Source organism: Diplotaxodon limnothrissa, linkage group LG23, assembly GCF_057381915.1.
Source record: "Diplotaxodon limnothrissa isolate DT_005_m linkage group LG23, D_limnothrissa_male_GT1.1, whole genome shotgun sequence".
In the NCBI taxonomy this organism is placed as follows: Eukaryota; Metazoa; Chordata; class Actinopteri; order Cichliformes; family Cichlidae; genus Diplotaxodon; species Diplotaxodon limnothrissa.
In genome coordinates, this window is record NC_140617.1 from 20,335,388 (window position 1) to 20,356,241 (window position 20,854).

The 20,854-nt window shown below is 39.2% G+C and overlaps 5 protein-coding genes and 1 long non-coding RNA gene across 6 annotated transcripts in view; 4 read left to right on the top strand and 2 right to left on the bottom strand.

The window, feature by feature from the left end:
* LOC146607939 (uncharacterized) overlaps positions 1 to 20,854 on the bottom strand; it is a 200,538-nt gene that overhangs the window by 34,444 nt on the left and 145,240 nt on the right. The gene's annotated exons all lie outside the window — the stretch shown is intronic.
* LOC146607942 (transmembrane gamma-carboxyglutamic acid protein 1-like) lies at positions 478 to 3,168 on the top strand. The gene is made up of 3 exons (XM_085348528.1): positions 478 to 598; positions 1,824 to 1,984; positions 3,105 to 3,168. The coding sequence occupies exons 1-3, from the start codon at positions 517 to 519 to the stop codon at positions 3,159 to 3,161; spliced, it is 300 nt and encodes a 99-aa protein (XP_085204654.1). The 5' UTR covers positions 478 to 516; the 3' UTR covers positions 3,162 to 3,168.
* Positions 3,179 to 7,420, top strand: LOC146607943 (coagulation factor X-like). Its single transcript, XM_085348521.1, has 5 exons — positions 3,179 to 3,237; positions 3,385 to 3,665; positions 3,857 to 3,974; positions 4,665 to 4,852; positions 6,714 to 7,420. Exons 1-5 carry the CDS (start codon positions 3,192 to 3,194, stop codon positions 7,119 to 7,121), a joined length of 1,041 nt encoding a protein of 346 aa, XP_085204647.1. The 5' UTR covers positions 3,179 to 3,191; the 3' UTR covers positions 7,122 to 7,420.
* On the top strand, positions 10,282 to 16,776 carry prozb (protein Z, vitamin K-dependent plasma glycoprotein b). Its single transcript, XM_085348506.1, has 8 exons — positions 10,282 to 10,384; positions 12,409 to 12,572; positions 12,953 to 12,977; positions 13,241 to 13,417; positions 13,536 to 13,667; positions 13,754 to 13,824; positions 13,902 to 14,034; positions 15,684 to 16,776. Exons 1-8 carry the CDS (start codon positions 10,303 to 10,305, stop codon positions 16,523 to 16,525), a joined length of 1,626 nt encoding a protein of 541 aa, XP_085204632.1. The 5' UTR covers positions 10,282 to 10,302; the 3' UTR covers positions 16,526 to 16,776.
* The window catches only part of pcid2 (PCI domain containing 2), a 4,293-nt gene continuing 379 nt past the window's right edge, over positions 16,941 to 20,854 (bottom strand). Inside the window, exons 2-15 of the mRNA XM_085348532.1 lie at positions 19,981 to 20,047; positions 19,809 to 19,898; positions 19,638 to 19,711; positions 19,487 to 19,552; positions 19,348 to 19,389; positions 19,211 to 19,265; positions 18,688 to 18,791; positions 18,495 to 18,570; positions 18,262 to 18,403; positions 18,057 to 18,157; positions 17,828 to 17,901; positions 17,625 to 17,750; positions 17,204 to 17,327; positions 16,941 to 17,110 (exon numbers count right to left, since the gene is read on the bottom strand). Coding sequence (XP_085204658.1) covers positions 17,021 to 17,110; positions 17,204 to 17,327; positions 17,625 to 17,750; positions 17,828 to 17,901; positions 18,057 to 18,157; positions 18,262 to 18,403; positions 18,495 to 18,570; positions 18,688 to 18,791; positions 19,211 to 19,265; positions 19,348 to 19,389; positions 19,487 to 19,552; positions 19,638 to 19,711; positions 19,809 to 19,898; positions 19,981 to 20,016 — 1,200 coding nt within the window. The 5' untranslated portion in view covers positions 20,017 to 20,047 and the 3' untranslated portion in view covers positions 16,941 to 17,020. The remainder of the gene's footprint in view (positions 17,111 to 17,203; positions 17,328 to 17,624; positions 17,751 to 17,827; positions 17,902 to 18,056; positions 18,158 to 18,261; positions 18,404 to 18,494; positions 18,571 to 18,687; positions 18,792 to 19,210; positions 19,266 to 19,347; positions 19,390 to 19,486; positions 19,553 to 19,637; positions 19,712 to 19,808; positions 19,899 to 19,980; positions 20,048 to 20,854) is intronic.
* LOC146607946 (uncharacterized) lies at positions 16,980 to 18,488 on the top strand. Its single transcript, XR_014905133.1, has 3 exons — positions 16,980 to 17,305; positions 17,637 to 17,736; positions 17,835 to 18,488. It is a non-coding gene; the product is annotated as an uncharacterized LOC146607946 (long non-coding RNA).

The following is a 20,854-nucleotide window of genomic DNA, read 5'->3' on the forward strand; positions in this document are numbered from 1 at the left end:
TTTTACAAAATTGTGTTTTTGCTCAAGAAAATGTAAAATTTGTGGCACAATGGTTTTAAAGAACCATCTTATTACTTGATCTGGATAAACTCAATGTTATGTAAAAATGTCAGTGATGAAATCTATCCTTGTTTACCTCAAACAAACAAACATGGAGACCTTCTGCTTGTTTTGCTTGTTTTTAAAGGAAAGGCCAGAGTCCACTTCAAGAACAGAGCGTTTACGGGAAACTGCGTGGTCTTTTAACTCTTTAGAGAATCATGTGAATAAAATGTCAAAAAACAAATAATTTTATAAGGACTGGATGTTTATATGTACACAAAAATGCACACCAGTAAAATAACCTGGGACCAGACTGACATCTTTATTTCAGGCCAGTTATAAATGAACTCCATTTAACAGACTGTTAAAAACATGATACAATTTCTGTGAGGTTTATACTGCTGTTGTGAGTCACTAGTGTGTATGTGTGTGTGTGCAGACGTGTGTGTGTGTGTCAGCAGTGCAGTCAGTGTCATGGCGGTCAGCATCATGTCTGCGTCTCTTCTCCTGTTCTGCCTTCTTCAATGTTTCCTTCAGGTCTTCAGTCAAGGAAAAGGTAAGAGAGTGACCTTTGACCTGTTGCTGTGTTATTGTTGTTCCTTAGTTGACTGACAAAAATATTCAAGTGGCATAAAAACCTGCTGTTACTACAGCTACTGTTACTACAGTAGTGATAATTAGAAAAATTGCTGTGTGTCCAATGTTATAGGTTATAACAAACAGACAATATTTAGTCAGTGTCAAAATAGCATCATTATCTCTATAGTAACTTAGTGGTTAAAAACAAACAAACAATGGGGATGGCTAAGTAAAATATTACACACAAAAATTGTAACCTCCAATGCAGCCTTAAACATAATGATTAAATAGTTATTAAATTCAATTATTAAATTTTATTTAAATTATACTAAAAGTATAAATTAATCCATTAACATCATGACGTCTAATCTTCTTAATTCAAATCACATTTAAACAGTGACTTCATGAATTTGTACACTAATGTGCAAAAAAGACTTCCGCTCATTTCTTTACACTTTGTAAGCAAATTTATTTACATGTGCAAACACACGTTTTATGAATTGTAAAATTCTTCAGCACAGTCTGAACTCTCTTGGGCAGCTTTCTTGTAATTTCTTTAAAATTTGCCACATCTTTTTTGGGCCTTCACTGTTCAGTCTTCATTTTTTAAGAATACATTTGAAGAGCTAATAGCTGTTTGGGAATCACCTCATTGGTGCTATAATACTATTTTATGTCTGTCAAACTGTGTTATCTTTGGCATTTTCTATAGATCATGTCATGCCACTAAACAGTGCAACTGTTGATAAACTGTCTCAAGAGCAAAAGCCAAACTTGGACCAAAGGGAATGGTTTGCTTTAAGTCTTTTATTAGAGTTTGTATGATACCATGGGGAGGCTAGGAGGATGACTGGGGACCGCACAGGTCAAGGTGAGTTGCAGATTGTTATCTTGCAGTGGAGGACAGAGCCATTGGTGGGTAAGCAGAGGCGTGGCTTAAGATTTTTGAAAAAGTACTGTAGACAAAAATGAATATATAACAGCTATAATCAAAGCTGTCAAAGCACCAGTAGAAATTAAATGACTGATTATTTAATTTTTTATCCTCTGTTAACTTTTTAACACTTCAGTTAGTTTTAGTTATTCATTATGTGTTAACCTAACATGGCAGAGCCTCCAGTTTTTCAGTTGCTCAGTTCTTCCAGTTGTGACTAAATGTGCCACAGGAAACAACCTGTAAATTCACACTTTTGTGTTTTTAGTGTTTCGTTCAGCTCCCGAGGCCAACACCGTGTTCCTGCGGCCCAAACGGGCCAATACATTTATGGAAGAGTTCAGACAGGGGAACCTGGAGCGGGAGTGCTACGAGGAACAGTGCGACTTTGAAGAGGCTCGCGAGTACTTTGAAGACACCCAGAAGACAGTTGGTTAAATTTAAAAAGGAGCTACTCAGCTCATTTCTACACCTGCATTTTCATTCTTAGATTCCACTAGAGTGCGTGATACACAGTTAGAAATTCAGTTGCAGACTCAAGTCTGAGCTTTTATGTTTGTTATTAGATTAGTTTTTTTTTTTTTTTACATTTAAATGTTAGAAAAAACCCCAGAAAAAACAATAAAGAGTCCTGTTTAATGACTCCTGAATTCTAACTGTTGTTTTTTTGTGTGTACAAAACCTTCTGGGCTGTTTACTCTGGTGAGTTTTATTTCACATTAGCTACTATATGTTCAGCTACATCTGCTTAATTAATGAAAAGAAAAATAAGAAGCCAAATGAAAAGAAATGAAGAAAAACAAACCTAAAACTAAACTAAAACGATAGGCTTTCCAAGTGGTAAACTCCAGAGTTTTGTTTGTTCCAAGTAATTTAATTACTAAATTATAAAACGTGGATTTTAAACAACAAATATACGCATGTAACAGTCATCATTTATACAATTAATACTTGCGTAGATAGCGTCAACCAGACAGACAATCTGACTGGATCTGTATACAAACTGCAGAGGGTCAACAGATGTTTAGACTAGTCTTACCTTCATGATAGCTCTGACAGTACCAATTTTTCTTTTTTTCTTTCAATTCATATAGTACCAAATAGCAACATCAGTTGCCTCAATGCACTTTATATTGTAAGGTAAAGGACCCAAAATAACAAAGAGTACAAGCTCCTTCAGTACAGGAATCACATGGGATTTGTTTCCTGCTGCTTCAGTCTCAGGTTATAAATTTGACTCGGTAACACACTTAGCTACCACAGGTCCTCAGAATACTGGGGCTGATGTTATCTGGGCCTAGAGCCTTGCTCTGGTATAGTTTCTCCAACTGTCTTCAAAACTGGACAGAAATCACAGTAACGTTTTTCAAATAGGTGAAAATTGTACATGAAAAGAGATATGTATCTAGGATTAATCCTAGCTGGGATACTGGTGATGTGGTGCTTGTTCAGATGCTAAGCATAACTACAGTCTCTCTGAATTGTTAACACTTTAACTGCCACACACAAGGAGGAGTGCAGAATCCTAACAGTGTCTGTGTATTTGCAGTTCTTCCTCAGCTCTGTAAGAACAAAAATGGCGGCTGTGAACATTTCTGCAATGTGATCCAGGGAAGTGTTCAGTGCTCCTGTGCTGATGGGTACTTCCTGGCATCTGATAAAAAAATCCTGCCATTTCAATGGTGAGAGTCTTAAGAATCTACCTGGTCTTTTACTCTGATAGCAGAGCAGTGAAATACATCACAGATCAGACATTAGAAACTATAAAAAGTGAAACTAAACTTTCTGGTGACAAAATCCAACGTCTAATTTATATAAAACTCTTGCAGAGACCATCAGATGTGGTTTCATCCTCCCCAAAGGGCTGCAGACAGTTTTGAGGGACCATCAGACAAAAACAATGGAGGGGAATATAACTGCACTTAACACCAGTGTAAACTCCACAGAGCCGATCCAGGATGCTGATTTAATGTCCGATTTAGTGGCTGAAAACAGAACCCAAATTCCAGCAAAGACCTGGACAACTTTGGAAAGTCTGATTGACTCTGAAATAGAAGATGAGTCATATCGCCAGTCAGGGTATTGCCCACCAGGAGAATGTCCATGGCAGGTAGAGACACACATGAACATACCCACAACATGAAGCTGCATTAAAAACATTGATCAGATACAGACTATCACTCTCAAGTGAGTTTTTTGTTTTTTAACAGAGTTCATAGAATTGCTTGTCATCCTCACACATCTTCCAACTCTGGACAGGTTTAACAGTCTCATTTTGCATGGTTTGTTTTCATATCTTAGGCCCTCCTTTTCAATGAAAATGAAATAGTTCTTTGTGGAGGAACAATACTCAATGAAAACATCATCCTGACAGCTGCCAGCTGTGTAAACCAGTCAGATGACTTCAACGTCAGGCTCGGTAGGTCTGATGAGCCAATTACAAACCTTCACATACAATTCTAGGTCATCACATTCAGATTCAAAAATACCTGCTTAAGTTTTATTTTAATGATGACTGTCTGCCTAATAAGAATTTATAAATCTTTTATATAAATATTTTCTGTAATTTCTTTGGCACAGGTCCAATTCAATTCAAGTTTATTTATGCAGCGCCAAATCACAACAACAGTCACCTCAAGACGCTTTATATTGTAAGGCAGACCCTACAATAATGCATACATAGAAAAACCCAACAATCATATGACCCCCTGAGCAAGCACTTTGGCGACACTGAGAAGGAAAAACTCCCTTTTAACAGGAAGAAACTTCTGGCAGAACCAGGCTGGACACGATGGACTGGCGCGTCTATTACATGCTTTATGATATCGGCTTTTCTGTCTGGAGAATTTTCCTTGTCTGAAGTATGGGAGCATTGCAGCAGCCTATCGCACTCAATGCTACGTCCCCCTTCTGGCAAAATCATGCAATAACAGCTCCATAGCCCCAACTAAAAATCAGTGCCAGACTGCAATAAAACAAGTCCTATTACATCAGTAAATTCGGAAAAACAGATTACAGATGTGACCACAGATTTGTAGGTGTCATATATGTATTCATTTTTGTTTTGACTGTTGTAATTAAAGTGTTTTGTTTGTTTCTCTGCACTCAGGTGAGTTTGACAGGTCAGTGAATGAAGGTACTGAAGTTGACCACAAAGTGGAAGCAGTCCTCGCCCACAGAAACTACAATGAGCAAACCTACGATAATGACATTGCACTCATCAAACTGGCTACACCTATCAAGTTCACGAGGTTCATCCTGCCAGTCTGCATTCCTGAGCAAGACTTTGCCAAAAAGGTGAAACTTTAAGCTAGTGTCAATAGAATAGATCTTTATTGTCACTGTTACAAGACGATGAAACACAGTTTGTGTTATCTCTGTTGGAATCATGTAGATTTACATTGAGATTGTTTTAGGATATGAGAAGAAGATATAAATAGACGTAAGTTTAAGGGCACCTACTCAGTGAATGTGTGTAATACGCAATAACGTAAGTATCTGCACAGTAACACTGTGTCCAGGGTGCGAGGAGTCCTTGATGATGATACTGGATTTCTACTGAAATCTGCCAGTATAATTTTCCCTGAGGGGGGTTAGTGAAGTGCCAATTGCCTGCTCTGCTGCCCTCACCACCCGCCGGCCGCTGCAGTTTCCTCTTGTCCCCCACAGTACAGCAGTTAAACCAGCGTGTACAGCAGTAGGTCAGAAGGCTCTAGATGGTGGAGCGGTAGTAGTTTACTAGCAGTCTCTGGGGTAATTGGGTAAACCTTTCTACCCTTTCTACCTCCTTCCCATCAATGTAAAGGGTGGAGTGCTCAGATTGCTTCTAATGTTAATTTATCAAAGTTTGTCAGAGGAACAACGTGGTCTGAGGCAATAGATAACAAGACAAGACTTAATGGCTGAAACTTTGTCAGTAAAAAATGCCCCCAAAATCATCACACATACTTAGTGCAGGTACTGCTCCAGCATTATACATGGACTGATAACATGATTAACCTTTCATGCATTAATTATGACAAGCGCAATCTGGATTTTTTTTCTTAAGTATTTATCTTTAGCCATGAAAAGATGAATAAAAACACTTGAGAAAAAAATCCTGATCAAAGTTGTCATAATTCATGCATGACAGGGTTAAATAACAATGATTTCAGTGAAACACGTCATACATCTATAGTAACATTAAGGGACCAGTGGGTGGCAGGGTATGGAGTGACACATCAGTGTCCAATGTAATGTTTTAAGTGCAAGTATACCATGAACACTGACACAAATGCAAGAAAACAGCCTTTGAATAGTTGTCCGCTGTAGTGACCACTATGCATGAAAGGGTTAAAAACCTTTTTTTTTTTTTTTTAATTCTTGTGGGTAATTGTGGACACCAGATCTGAGATAAATTGAGTCTTTGCGATTGAAAACCATTCTGCAAAGAAGAGTGACACAATATTTCTCCACAGTGATATGAAAAACTCCTTTGTCATTTTTCACAAATGTTTGTTCACAGTTCTTGCTGCCAAGGATGGAACATCCAGTTATTCATTTGGGAGTCAGATTGGTTGGGATAGCTTTTTTCTACTCTCTTAAATGAAATCATCATTTAAAAACTATCTGACTAATATTAACATTTGCTTGATGATCTAAAACATGTGAATGTGACAAATGTGCAAGAAGGTTTTAAAAAAAAAGTCAGTAAGTAAAATTTAGTTTATATATCACCCTCACAAGAAGTGCTACACAAGATCCAACAATAAATAAAAAAAATCAGGGACGGGCAAACAGTTGAATATAAACATGTTATTTATTGTATGTTGCACCTTTGAAACACCACAGAATCTTTAAATGCTACAGTGCAAATCCCACATCTGTAAGTAGTTGGTTCCTAAATCTGATTTCTTCTTGGCCAATGGTCAAATACTTTGAGGGTTGACTTTCCCACAAGCTAGAGCAGTCGCTCTATTTTATCTACCTTAAAAGAAGGCCTTTGTGTTTTCCACAAATTAAGCTTAAACATTTAATTATCTGGGTGTCTACTCCAGTTGAAGACCTGTAGTTACTACATAGCTGTAGTTATGCCATGTTTACACGACAAAATAAAAGAAATGCAGGATCAGAAACAGACAGCTGCCACTCTGGATAAATTTGTTACCTTTAATCTCAGGTCCTGATGCGGGAGCCAGTAGCTGTGGTCAGTGGTTTTGGACGTCTTGGGGAGGCTCAGATTCCATCCATGATCATGAAGCGCCTCATTGTAACCCATGTGGACCGTCAAACCTGCATCAATTCCACTCGGTTTCTAGTCACTAATGGCATGTTCTGTGCTGGCTACAAATCTAGGGATGCTTGCCAAGGTGATGGTGGTGGGCCACACATCACACGTTATAATGACACCCACTTCATCACTGGCATTGTGAGTTGGGGCGAAGGCTGCGAACGCAAGGGCAAGTATAACTTCTACACCCAGGTGTCCAGGTACATTCGATGGATCCATGAGGGTATCAAGAAGCTGGTGCACAGTGGCACAAATGGCAGCAGTCAGCATCTTGCAATAAAAAGGCTTTATCTGTAAAACATGTGTAAACATCCACCAACACTCACAGTTATGCCTCTCATGTAATCCCTTCAGAGAAACAATGTTTATCCTTGTAAGAAAAGAGCTACAAGTCCCACCTGTGACAGAGAGAATTAGAGTCAATAATTGTTTATGAGGTTCCTCAGGGTACTACTCCTGGAACTTTTATATTTTTAATTTGGTTTATGTATCATCAATATTTTGTTTTTGTTTCAAATTCATGACTTGAGATGAATTTCTGTCCAACCTTCCCTCACTTTTGGCTTTGTATGGTCTTGATCTCCGTTTGATGTTCCAGTTTTTTCACAGATTCCTGTTTAACTCTTTCTGTTCAGACTGATTCCATTAAAGGGACAAACTGTCACTAACATGCCATATCCACTGAAACTTGATTTAATAATTTTGTTGGTCAGTATGATTAAAGTGAGAATGGAAAGCATGTCTGTGTCCATGTATTCTTTATGAGTTGCTGACAGAAATGAGCTTTTGAGCTGAATTTGAAAAAACTTCCAGCAATGTAACAATAATATAGCAATAGTTTGAAGTGTGATGTCCTCTTAAAATCACACTTTTTGTTTCTTTTTGTTTTTCTGAGTAAAGCAAACAAAAAAGATCTGGCTGTCCTACATAATTATGGGCTATTTTCCAACCTTCCTTTCATCTCCAAACATCTTGAAAGACTTGTTATAAAACAGCACAAAAAATCTTCTGTAGAGAAAGAGTTTATCTGAAGAGTTTCGGTCAGGTTTCAGAGTAAAGAAACAGCTTTGGTGACTTGTTACAAAACTCTATGGCCTCTGACAGTGGACTCATCTCATTCATTTTTTTTTCATGTAAATGAAGAGTCCTCTTAACACACTGAGGATAATTATGGAGTTCCACAGGGTTCCGTGGTAGAACCAGTTCTTTTCACATTATACATGCTCCCTCTTAGGAAATATCATTAGAAGGCATAGCATACATTTTCACTGTTATGCAGATGATACTCAACTATCCACGAAGCCAGATAACACACAAAAATTAGTTACTGAATGACCTCATTTTTCTGCTTCTAAATTCAAATGAAACTGAGGTAACTGTATAAATATTAGAAATATGATATGTCCTCAGATACTTACTCTGAATGGAATTACCTTGGCCTCCAGTTACACTGTGAGGAATCTTGGAGTTGTTTTTGATCAGAATATGTTCTTAAAAGCGCATATTGAACAAAAATGTCGGGCTGCTTTCTTTCATTTGCGCAACATCTCTAAAATTAAAAACATCGTGTCTCAGAGTAATGCTGAAAAACTAGCTGATCATCTTGATCCATGCTCAATCATCCAGGTAAGTAAATTTCCAAAAGTTGATTCTGTTGATCTGGATGTAGTGTTTTCAGTAGGAGAAACGTTTTGTCACTCATCCAAGTGACTTCTTCAGTCTCAGCTGACTACAGGTTTCCCCAAATCTTATAAACAGTACATTTGCATAATGAGAGAACCAGTGAGAGAACAATGAGCTGGGAGGTTAGTTCCTTCATCATAATTATACAAATTCTCATGACCATTGATCAACAACCACTGATCAAAGCCCACTGATCAATGGCCATGAGTACCATTCACAGAGAGTTGGGGAATGGCTGCAATCACAGCATTGTAAGATGGCGAAAGAAAAGGGAAAGACTATCTCTGAATCGAGGAGGGGGCCTAAGGGTACATCTTTTGCCATCTTACAATGCTGTGATTTCAGCCTGCAGTCAGCTGAGACTGAAGAAGTCACTTGGATGAGTGATGAAATGGTTCTTCCACTGAAAATACATCCAGATGACCAGAATCAACTTTTGGAGAACTAGCTCATCAGTTCAGGCCCCATCTTATCTTAATTACCTCATAGCACCCTATCACTCCATTAAAGCACCTAGATAGCAGACTGCATGCTTACTTGTGGTCCCTGGGATATTTAAAAATATAAATGGAGGCAGGGTCTTCAGTTTTTAGGCCCCTCTTCCGTGGAACAGCTTCCAGTTTGGATTCAGGAGACAGACACTATCTCTATTTTAAAGATTAGGCTTAAAACTTTCCTATTTGACAAAGGTTATGGTTGGATCGGGTGACCCTGAGTGAGCTGGGGGCTTCCTATGATGCACTATTTTTTCTTCACTCATCATTTTCACTCATTTTGCACATTATACACTTTGCATTTAATCATTAGTTATTCTTAAACTCTGGCTTTCTACCTTAGTGTTTCTTTTTGTTCTGTCTCCCTCCTCTCATGCCCAACTGGTTAAACAGATGTTTTCCTCCTGTTAAAAGAGAGTTTTTCCTTTCCACTGTTGCCAAGTGTTTGCTTAAAGGAGGCTTTTGAAATGTTGGGTTTTCTCTGTGTTATTGTAGGGTCTGGTCTTTACCTTACTAGTGCCTTGCGATAACTGTTGGGATTTTGCACTATAAAGATAAACAGAATTGAACTGATACATGTTTTTACGTTTCAAGTAATCACTACTCTAACAAAACAAGCATTACTAGATGGTAAGTAACAAGATCAAATTGCTTAAACTTAACTGTTATGTCCTAAATAGAAATTTAAAGATCTCTCCAGTGACTCTGCTGGAGGAAAATGAAGTTGCAAATGTCATAAAAAGCTAGTTTATTTTCGATAACATTGGTGTTTTTGCTGAGGAAAACTGTTATTTTCTTGAATAAAATTTTAAGTTGTAACCCTTATAAACTTATTACCAGATGTACCAGATATACTAGATGATAAACATTTGTGATGAAATCTATCCTCGTTTACCTCAGGCAAACAGACCTGTTGATCGTTCAGAGGTCGGACCTTTAGTTTGTTTTGTGTGGTTTGAACAGAAAGGCCAGAGTCCACGTCAAGAACAGAGCGTTTAGTGAAACTTGTGCTGTCTTTTAACTCTTTAGAGAATCATGTGAATAAAAAAAACAAATAGTTTTATAATGACTGGATATTTATCTGTACATAAAAAAGCACACCAGTAAAATGACCTGGGACCAGACTGACATCTTAGTTTATTTCAGGACAGATATAAATGAACTCCGTTTAACAGACTGTTAAAAACATGATACAATTTCTGTGAGGTTTGTACTGCTGTTGTGAGTCACTAGTGTGTATATATGTGTGTGCAGACGTGTGTGTTTGTGTGTGTGTGTGTGTCAGCAGTGCAGTCAGTGTCATGGCGGTCAGCATCATGTCAGCGTCTCTCCTCCTGTTCTGCCTTCTTCAATGTTTCCTTCAGGTCTCCAGTCAAGGAAAAGGTAAGAGAGTGACCTTTGACCTGTTGCTGTGTTATTGTTGTTCCTTAGTTGATTGACAAAAACATTCAAGTGGTATAAAAATACTCCAAGTTGGCACAGAATTTAACAACATTTTTACTGTCAGTACAGTCATGACACAATTAGCTCTAATCGTGTCACAATGACAGCTTGCTACATTATTATTATAACTTTGGTTACTTAATGGTTAAAAATATAGAATATAGGTACTACCTTAAATAATATAAAAGAATCCATTAATATTGTGACTTTTACAATTATAACAAGAACATTCATTCTTCAGCACAGTCTGAACTCTCTTCGGCAGCTTTCTTGTCTTTCCTTTAAGTCATCTTCAGGAATAGTTCTCCAGTTTTCTCAAAGGACATTAAAAGCTCTACTTTGGATGTTTCTGCCTTTTGCTCTGTTCTCTGTCAACATGGTCCCACACTGCTTCAATAATGTTGAGGTCCGGGCTCTGGGAAGGCCAAACCCTGACTGATTCTGGCACACTATTCATATTCAGATGCATGACGTTTTTCCTATTTCTTTTTTTTTTTTTTTTTTTTGGCCTGTCCCGTTTGGCTCTTTTGCCATCAGAATTGTTGTCTAAAGGCAAAGAAAGATGCCCAACGGATTTACTTTACCAAACTGACCATCCCAGCCTTGCCGTAATGGTCCATTTGATTCACCTTTTATTGTTTATTTTATTTTCACTTACTGAATACGGGACAGACTTGACTGGGGGAAAGAAGGGGAGAAAGAAAGAGGGAAAGAGAAACAGCTGAGAAGAGGGACGGGGGAGAAGGGCAAAAGACAAAAACCAACAGAACGGGCAGAGAAAAAAAATGCATATATCAATCACCTGGATCACCTGCTGAGAAAGAAAAAAGAAAGCAAGCAGAAGAGAACAAGAGTAATAGAATAAACAACATCACAATGATATATGGGAATATGACAGTAAATACTAAATGTTAAACATTATTGTGCAGCACATAAGATCAACAGAACACAGTGTGCTTTGAGGTAGGAGCCAAAAAGGGTGTAGTTTGTGGGTGTGATCACCCGTGTGTACACCTGTGAGCATGGACGCGCTTGTTTTTTGTTTTTTTTAAAAGGTTCCTTCATGTAATAATCTGCTAGAGGGTGTGGGGGGGCCACAGCCCCGTCCTCCAGGGCGTGAAGCAGGTGTGGAGGAGATCAAAACTCCAGACATCCAGAGGCCCGTTTTTCCTATTTCTTACGGACATGACCTGACGATTTTCTTATTTTTTGTTCTCCCCTGAAACTCTATTAGTTATTAGCTGAAGTCTACATGTAATAGCCTTTGGAAATCACATTTCCATCAACTTTTATGCTCATCAAACTGTTTTACCCTCAGCTAAAGAAGCTGAGACTGCCAGGGCTCTGTGTGCGGCAGGCAGGGATGAGGACCCAAGAGCAGGACTCGTGGAAACAAAATGGCAAACACAAAAACCTCAGCTTTGTTGCTGGCATGAAACAGAAGCCAAACCGTGAAAGCTATAACTAGAACACAGGCAAATCTGAGGGTACAGCACAACAGAGAGCAAAGGAAAACACAGGACCTATATACACAGAGGAGTAATCACAAAACAGGAAACAGGAGGGAGACACAGCTGGGAGAAATTAGGCCTAACGAGACAGGGGGAAGCACAACTAGACTCACTGCACATAAGACGTGGACCTTCAAAGTAAAACAGGAAACAAGAAACAAATCACCAAGATGCAAACTTGACACTGAACAACACCTATAATAATAGTCAAAACGGCACAACTAAAGAATCAGAACATAAATCATAATACAGAAGAATACCAACACATAATAACTGACAAAATTGGGCAAATTAACTATGACATCCATAATCATCACGTAGTTTCTAAATCATTTATTTGTTTTCCTCTTAATGTTACTGTTTTTTGTTTCAGCAACAGACACCTTATTATTTATGACACGGTAACCTAACATATCGGAGCCTCCAGCCTTTTCAGTGCTCTTGTGTTTTCAGTGTTTCGTTCAGCTCCTGAGGCTCACGCCGTGTTCCTGCGCCCTAAACGGGCCAACTCGTTCATTTTAGAGGAGATCCTACAGGGCAACTTGGAGCGGGAGTGCTACGAGGAGCAGTGCAACTTTGAAGAGGCTCGCGAGTACTTTGAAGACACCCGAAGGACGGTTAGTTAAATTAAAAAAGGGAGCTTTTGCACTCATTTCTACACCTGTGTTTTTACTTTTAGATTCCAGTAAACACAGACTAAAACAATATGTTTTAGGTTCTGATTCTTTAGGGTTCTGGCTCATTAAAAGACCACCTACTCATTTTTGATTTGCATTTTTTTTTATGTCTGTGTTACATTTGATGTTCTCTGTTTCTTTTTAATTGCTCCTTGGGATGCACCCAGAGCTGCCGTCTTAATCCAGAGCCTGTTTATGTCATATTTGAAAATTTAGTTTAATGATCATCTTTAAACATACATAGAAAAAGGAGAAAAAACAAAACAAAAAGAGCATTGCTTAATTCCTCTCGGATTCTAATGTTTTTTGTTTGTGTGTAGATCACATTCTGGGCTGTTTACTCTGGTGAGTATCTACTTTCAGCTAAACTACATTTGATTAATTAATGAAATAAAATAAATTAAAAAAAAACATTTATTTTCCAACTAGAAACTGCAGTTTGATAATTAAAATGTGTTTAGAATGTATTTTAATAATATTTTTGTTGATTTACTGTCATCAAATGTATTATTTTAAATGTAAATATTTGATTTAATAGTTTCACAGCAAAAATATAAACATTTATTAGTTTACTAAACACTAGCAGTTTCTGTTTTTGGTCTTTGGAGGTGGAAACCACTGCTTGCAGAGTCCCTGTCTGAATGGAGGGAACTGCACTCACAATGTGCGGGGGTTTACCTGCTCCTGCAACGCCCCTTACTACGGTCCAGTCTGTGAATTGAAAGTACAGGATGAGCCATTACAGACTATAAGGTCGTCCACAGCACAGCAAACCAAAACAGCAGGTCTGACCACACCTCCGTAAAAGGACGGGAGATCAAAACTCATGATGCACTAATGGGAATTAAGAAATATCAGACCATCACGTATAAAAAAATGATTTGTTTTCCAAATCTATCTTAGAGATATCTAAGTGTCCGACTGAGAGTCCGACTGCTTGTCATCAGCTATGCACAGTGACCTACGAGTCCTTCCGATGCTCCTGCATGTCTGGATTCAAGCTGCACAGTGACGGACGGAGCTGTCTGCCAGAAGGTTGGATGCTCCGAAAAAACACTAGACTTTATGAGACCAGTTCAAACTGGTGAGATGAAGTTTTATTGTTGTCTTTGTTTCCACAGTCGAGTTTCCCTGTGGAAGACTTCCTGAGGAAACTCTTTCCACGTGTCACCATGGTAACTGTCCCTGGCAGGTAAGATCCTCTGGTACTGTGGTGTCAGTCTAAATAAAACCAGAATAATAAATAAATTGTCTGTATACTGCCACCAGGTGTCTCTGCTGAACAGCACACTGCAGAAGTTGTGCAGTGGTGTGGTGCTGGGTCAGCGGTCCATCCTTACCTCTGCCCGCTGCCTCTATCAGGACTCAGAACCAAAACCCTCCAACCTCTATGTGCTTGCTGGTAAGAAAATGCTATCACAATTATTGTTATCACACCATGATAACACTATAATAACTACTACTAAATTAAAATATAGAAAGGATGACGTATAGACATCAATTTCTCATCCATTCAGAATAAAAATCTAAAAAAAGTCACGTCATTACATTTTAAATTTTACTGTTTTTAAATTAGCTTCTGTTAGTCAGAGTTTGCAAAAGAACAGACATCCTGTACTTAAGTAGAAGTACAAACACTAGTGTTGAAAAATACTCATGTAAAAGTAGAAGTATTGATTCAGCTTCTTTAATCAAGTAAAAGTGAAAAAGGGGCGGCTCTGAAATGTACTCTAAGAAAAAAAGTAAAAGTAGCTTTTTGGAGGGCGTTCTTTTGTGCAAAGCTCACTGAACCATGTGCTTTAATAAAGTATTAATAAAATATTGTCAGTAGGGCCAGAAAAACTTTATTTTAGTCTAAATTTTTATTCTAATAAATGTAAGTGCAACATCAGCAGAGGAAAATGTAAAAATACATGTTTCTATTTTCTGTTGCATGTATTGCAGAGGGTGGCTTTAAAAGGAAAGTATGGTCAGGGATTAAACTCAGATTAACCAGGTGGGGAAACCTAAAATCAGTTGTAATTGGCTCAGTGTGGGGAAAAGAATCGCACTTTAACTCCTGACACATCAGTTGGACGTTAAAATTGTAGGGAGTGAAAGTAAAAAATTGTCAGAAAAACGTATTGGAAGTATTTGTACTGTATATATATTTCAGGCTGCAAACAGGATGTGCTCACAGACAATTTGCCCAATTAAAAAACAAAAACAAAACATGGATTCAGTTCTATCAAATGTTCAAATCACTGAAGACAATATTAAACCCAAACCAAAAAGTGGAAGAACTAGCCCTTACACACATTAAACCCTGAATAAGCCATTGACATACTGACAAATTAATGCAGTGTATGGACAGGTTTTACATCTTTGTTTCACTCTAGAAACTATATTTCAGATCAGATGAAGACAAATTGATTCAAAAGGTTTCAAAAGCCAAAGCTGTCCATCAGAAATTGATGGTTGACTACCAGCTATCCCAGCTACCATAGGGCGAAAGGCAGGGTACACTCTGGACAGGTCGCCAGTCTGTCGCAGGGCTAACACAGTGAGCCACACAAGCATTCACACTAACATTCACACCTGTGGGCAATTTTGAATAATCAGTTAACATAACCCCACTAGCTGCATGTCTTTGGTCTGTGGGAGGAGCCCGGAGTACTTGGAGAGACCCCACACAAACTCCACACAGAGAGGCCCGGCCAGTTGAACTCAGGACTTTTTTGCTGTGATGCAAAAGTTCTAACCATCATACCAGCTGCATTCATTCATATAAAAATCTTTGGCTGTGGCTGTACTTTGAGACGTTTATCTGTTATTAATTCATTTTTTGAGCTGCAGAGCGCTGTGTGCACACTGCTGAGTAAAAGGCACTGGTGTGCACTACACTTTTCATTTACATCATGCAGTTCTTTCTCTATCCATTAAAATTAAGTTATTGCAAAATTATTATTTTCTTGATAAGTGAGCAAAGTTACAAATTCAGCAGGGGACCAAATATTGATTTCCCACAGTGTGGATCAATTCATTTCTTAACTAATTTCCTTTGTCTCCCAGAGAAACAGAGGATGCTCTTCACCGTCAAAGCGATGTACCTTCACAACGGTTATCATAAAGGTCACCATGAAAATGACCTCGTCCTCCTCGAGCTAGCTGACTCCATGACCTTTAGCCCCAGCCTCATCCACCTCTGTTTGCCCACCAAAGACTTCAGCGAGAATGTCCTGATGCATTCTGGGAGGACTGGGATTACAGAGAGTTGGGAAATCAGCAAGAACCAGAAACTGGTCTATATGACGCTGGACGATTGTCGCCGTGAGCTGAACATCCCACATCCACTAAGCAACAAAATGTTCTGCATGAGGAAGCAAAATGAACCATTAAAGTACCAAAATGAAACACAAGAGAGCCCAGGAGCTCAGAGACACCCTAATGTACACCTTGAGATTCCAAAGAGAGGCCACAGGCATCAAAACAGACCTTTAGGGAACCAGATTGGAGTCCAGGGAAGGCTTCAAGGGCACACGGTGAATAGGCTCCAGAATCAAACCCAAAACAAAAACACTAACCTCAGGCTGCTGAATAAAACAGCAAGCTACAACCACACTTCAAAAGCTCTGAATTTTGAGTCCTCGCATGGGGTCAGCAGGTCAAATTTAGAAACCAGCAACAGGCCATGTGGCGGGCTGATGCCAGGGTCGCCTGTAGCCACAGTAGAGCAAGGCACAGTGTTCCTGACTGGGCTGCTAATCTCATCACCGTCTGAGTGTGAGGCCAGCGGCGGTGGTTTGGTGTTCAGCAAACTGTCTCGTTACCTGAGCTGGATCCGAATGAGGCTGGAGGTGATCGAGAAGTTAGCCATGACTCCCCAAGTGAGACAATATCCAGAAGCTCGCTAACAGATCGCCACCATCTGAAACCGATTCACCTGTTCTTGTTCACTTGTAACGTTTTTTGTTTTCTTCTTATTAACAGCTGCCCTCCCTAAAGACTGAAAACTTTGAACATAAATCAGTTTTGCGATGAGTCTCTTGTCCTACTTTCAGTTTCTTTTTTCCAAATGGTCACAACAAAAACACAAAATTGAAACTTTCTGCTGCTGAACTTCACAAACGTTAAGTCATGAATAATATTTGTATTTGAAATGTGTAAATTAAAATGCTTTTGAAAAAACAAATTCCAGTCTCTTAATCTCGCGATGATAAAAGTTCAGTTCTGCTCAAAATAAAACCTTTGACACCCACAATTCATAGCAACAAATGTAATAACCAGATACAAGCTCTACAAACCAACATCTGTTTTATTCGACATGTTTTTAAAGTAAAAAATAAAGGAAATATGAATTGAGTGAAAAAGGTTTCCAGGAAAGCAGCCCTGTAGAATTGTCTCATAGACTATGAGACAGAGGACAGAGGAGGGAAGGGATTCTGTTTGCTGACCACGAGCTTCTGGTGCTGGTGGGAGATGTAGCCTTTGATGTGACCCTGGAAGACGACAGGAAACACAGAAGAAGAGCTCAGCGTTTATTTGCCAGTTCACCTGAATCTAAGTGGCTTTTTATGTTCCAGTTTCCTCACCATGTAAATGAGGTTGGCCAGGATACATTGCACCTCGTCGATGTCGACATCCTCCACCTTCATCATCCTCAGAGCCACCAGGAAGGCCTCCAGAGGCAGCTGGTGAGTCCTCAGCAGCAGATACCTGCAGACAGAAATCAGTCAGGGTACGGTTCATGTTTTCGGAGATTACAGAGAAATTTATTTGCTGTTAGTCATTTTTTTGATTGAGATTACAGAATAAAACTATAAAATCTGAATAATATCCACAAACAAGGGAAAACACCTAAACAAGGCGCTAAATTTGAGGTCCAAATGCTCTCAAAAATGAAGGGACCAATCTTCATAAACAAAAAAACATTAAAAAAAGTAATATGTAAAAAGAATTTGATTACATTTCAGTTTGTGTGTGTGTTGGTAAAACAGCTACTGAACCACTCACACTTTCTTGAAGAGGTTCCTGTAGGTGATGATCTTCAGCTTCTCCAGGATGAGGAAGATCCCGCAGCGGATGAAGAAGGTCTCGTGTTTGGACAAAGCCTCATTCAGCAACAGTAAGTTCCCTTCACTGACACAAACATTTACCTGTGAGCCCACATGACGTGATGTCACTTCCTGTGATAATGCCACTGCCCCTCTCCTTACCTCACAGCTTTGGTAACATCAGAAAACTGCATGAGGTCATACTTCCTAAGGAGTTGATGAGTTGGCATGTGACCCTGAAACACCAACAACAACCAGTTACCCTGGGAACCATTACACTGCTCCCATGATGCAACAGTCCTGAGTGTAAACTGGTCTGGACTTTCTAATCAGGATCTAAACTGGTGTAAACCCATTTTACCAAATCCAAAAAGGTTCTAAAGTTTCTTACCAGCAACATCTTGACAGGCAGCAGGTAAATGAGGATCATCCTCTTGTTCTTCTGGCTGGATCGATGACAGTGATCAAAGGCGTATGACAAGAACTCCTCGGCTACAGAAACAAAAAATGATTTTAACTGTACTCCAAACCTGAATCGTTTAACAATTTCAAATAATGTTTAAGCCGACACTGCGCCATATCTGTAGCAGTGTTACCCAGTTTGAAGTCACTGTCGAACATGGCTTTGCGGCCCACGTAGTATTTGTAGGTGACCTTCTGAGCTGGACTGTAGTCATTCTTCAGGTTGGAACTATCAATGGCTCTAATCAGAGGTTTGCACAGGTGCAGCTTATTGATCTGCAACACATAAACCTGCAGCTATAACCAATCACCAAATCTCCATCGATGATTCATAAACTGGGTGTTTCAGTCACTATTGAGTTTAGACCTTGAAATAAATCTTGAAGAGCTGGTTGCTCAGAAACATCATCCCCCACTTCTTTGAGTCCTCAATACCTGCACGACTACCAACATTGAAAATGTCAATATTAACAAGGACGTCCATTAAACATGAAATATAATAGTGCATAAAATGGGAATTATAATCAACGCATACACAGAGGACGTGTATATTTACTGACTTGTCACTGGCACAAACTCTGAAGCAGCTCATCAGCTGCTCTGCTGCTTTCTCCAACATCTCGCTAGGCTGACCTTTACCCTTCTTCTGTAGCTGCTGCTCCGCCTGGACACAATAAAATTAAAACCCACTTTCAATAACTTTCAATCACACCTGAAGGTTTTCACCTGTAATTTCCTGGTCCTGTCTCTATACAAATTTCTTTACGTCAGCTGTTTTATTTGCATTTATAGAGGAAAATGGTTACATTTTTTAGTTTTCTTACTATAAATATAAATACAATACTGAGTACTCCTCATTTCTTTATATATTTTGCTAGGAAAATGGGAAACCAGTGCAAGCATACATGGAAATATAGCATATAAGGCAATCACAGGGTTGTTACAAATCTAACAAGGCTGAAAGTCAATATTTGCAAAATCTAAAGAAATGAGTTGAGGCTCAAGACTTTTGTGCAGGACTGTAAATAAATACACATATATGGATGAATTTGACTGCTGAACAGATAAAAGAAAAGCCATTACGTTGTTGGCGAATATCCGGAGGTCCAGAGTGACAGCAAACATCACTGGCAGAGCCCTGAAACAGAGGGCAGTGATGGTGCGTTCAAAGGCAGCACGTTAGAATCAGCTTCAGTCTGCTACTTTGAAACTGAACTCACCAGTTCTCCTCTTTGTGGGACTGAAAGGCCTTCAAGAAGGACGTGAGGAGTCAAGGAGCTGATCAGACTGATTAGTGATTATTTACTGAAGGTCAGATTGTGTGATTAAGAGACCAAAAAGTCACTTTATGAAGGATATTGAACAACGAGCGTCTGGAACTTGTAGGCTTCAACAAAGTCATGGTTGGCTACAGCGTAGGTACACCTGAAACACACACACAGCCATTTTCTTTCACCTTTATGTCCTCACAACACCACTAAAGCATCACCGTCTGATCCGTCGGTCCCACCTGAGGTGAGCTGCGACCATCTCATCGTACGGCGGCTCCAGAACCTGCTGACACTTATCCTCTGGACTCGCCAGCTGTAACACACACACACACACACACACACACACACACACACAGGTGAGGCTGTGTCCTAGCAACATTCAGAGTTTATGCGAGGCAGCAGTGGCTAACCTGGAGACGGGGGTTGGCAACATGCGGGTGTTTGAAGGACAGCAGCTCAGCACAGAAGGAGCCCTCGCGGTTGTCGATGGCCTCGTAAACCTTCAGGAGGAAAATGAGACAGATTCCAACCAAATTACATAAAAAATGTACATTTCAGACACAGTTAAAGGTCAGAGGTTACCTGCTGCAGGTACTGGTTGATGGTGATGTGAGCCATGAAGGCCTGCTGACCCAGCAGCTGTCTGGACCTGAAGAGAAAAACCAGTTTAACTTCACTTCAGTTTTCCTGTTACTCATGTATTCATGTTATGAAACAAACAAACGTGATGATCTCAAAGCTCCAGCACAAAAGAAACATTATTGCTGCACAGTTTGGCTGCTTGAAGGGTGAACCTCAACTTCAGCACAGTAAGAGTCACCACAGCAGATCATCGTCCTTTGTCGCACCAGCCCTCTGCATCCTCCTTCACTACATCCAAGACTCTCCTCTGAGGTCTTCCTCTTCTTCATATTCAACAATCTTTCCTAATATATTCCCATCATGATTGACCTCTGGCGCTCCTGGTATCCTTTCCACTTATTCACTTGCACACACATTGTATCTAACTTCCTTCTCTCAGATCTCTCCCTTTACCTGCACTAATCTGTTATGAGAATCTCATTCCTTATTATCTTTATGATGTTTGCTGGTCAAGATTTTTACTCCTAGTGCCTGGGACCAGCACTAGTGACTTGAATTACTTTGTTTGCATTAATGTAAATCAGGAATAATTCAGTTTTATTTTTTTCTGTAGAATCGTTTGATAAATAAACGCAAGCATTATTTTTTTTTTTATATTTTTATAAATAATTGTTTGATTTATTTATTTTATAACACGTGTTTTACGTTCAGGTGGGTCTAAATCAGTTTAAATATAGAGCACATAAGAATATTCAATTAAATTTTCAATTCAATTCAATTTTATTTATATAGCGCCAAATCACAACAACACTCGCCTTGATTTGTGACCATTATATGGTCACTATTTTCTTTTACTTCATATTAGCTTATGATA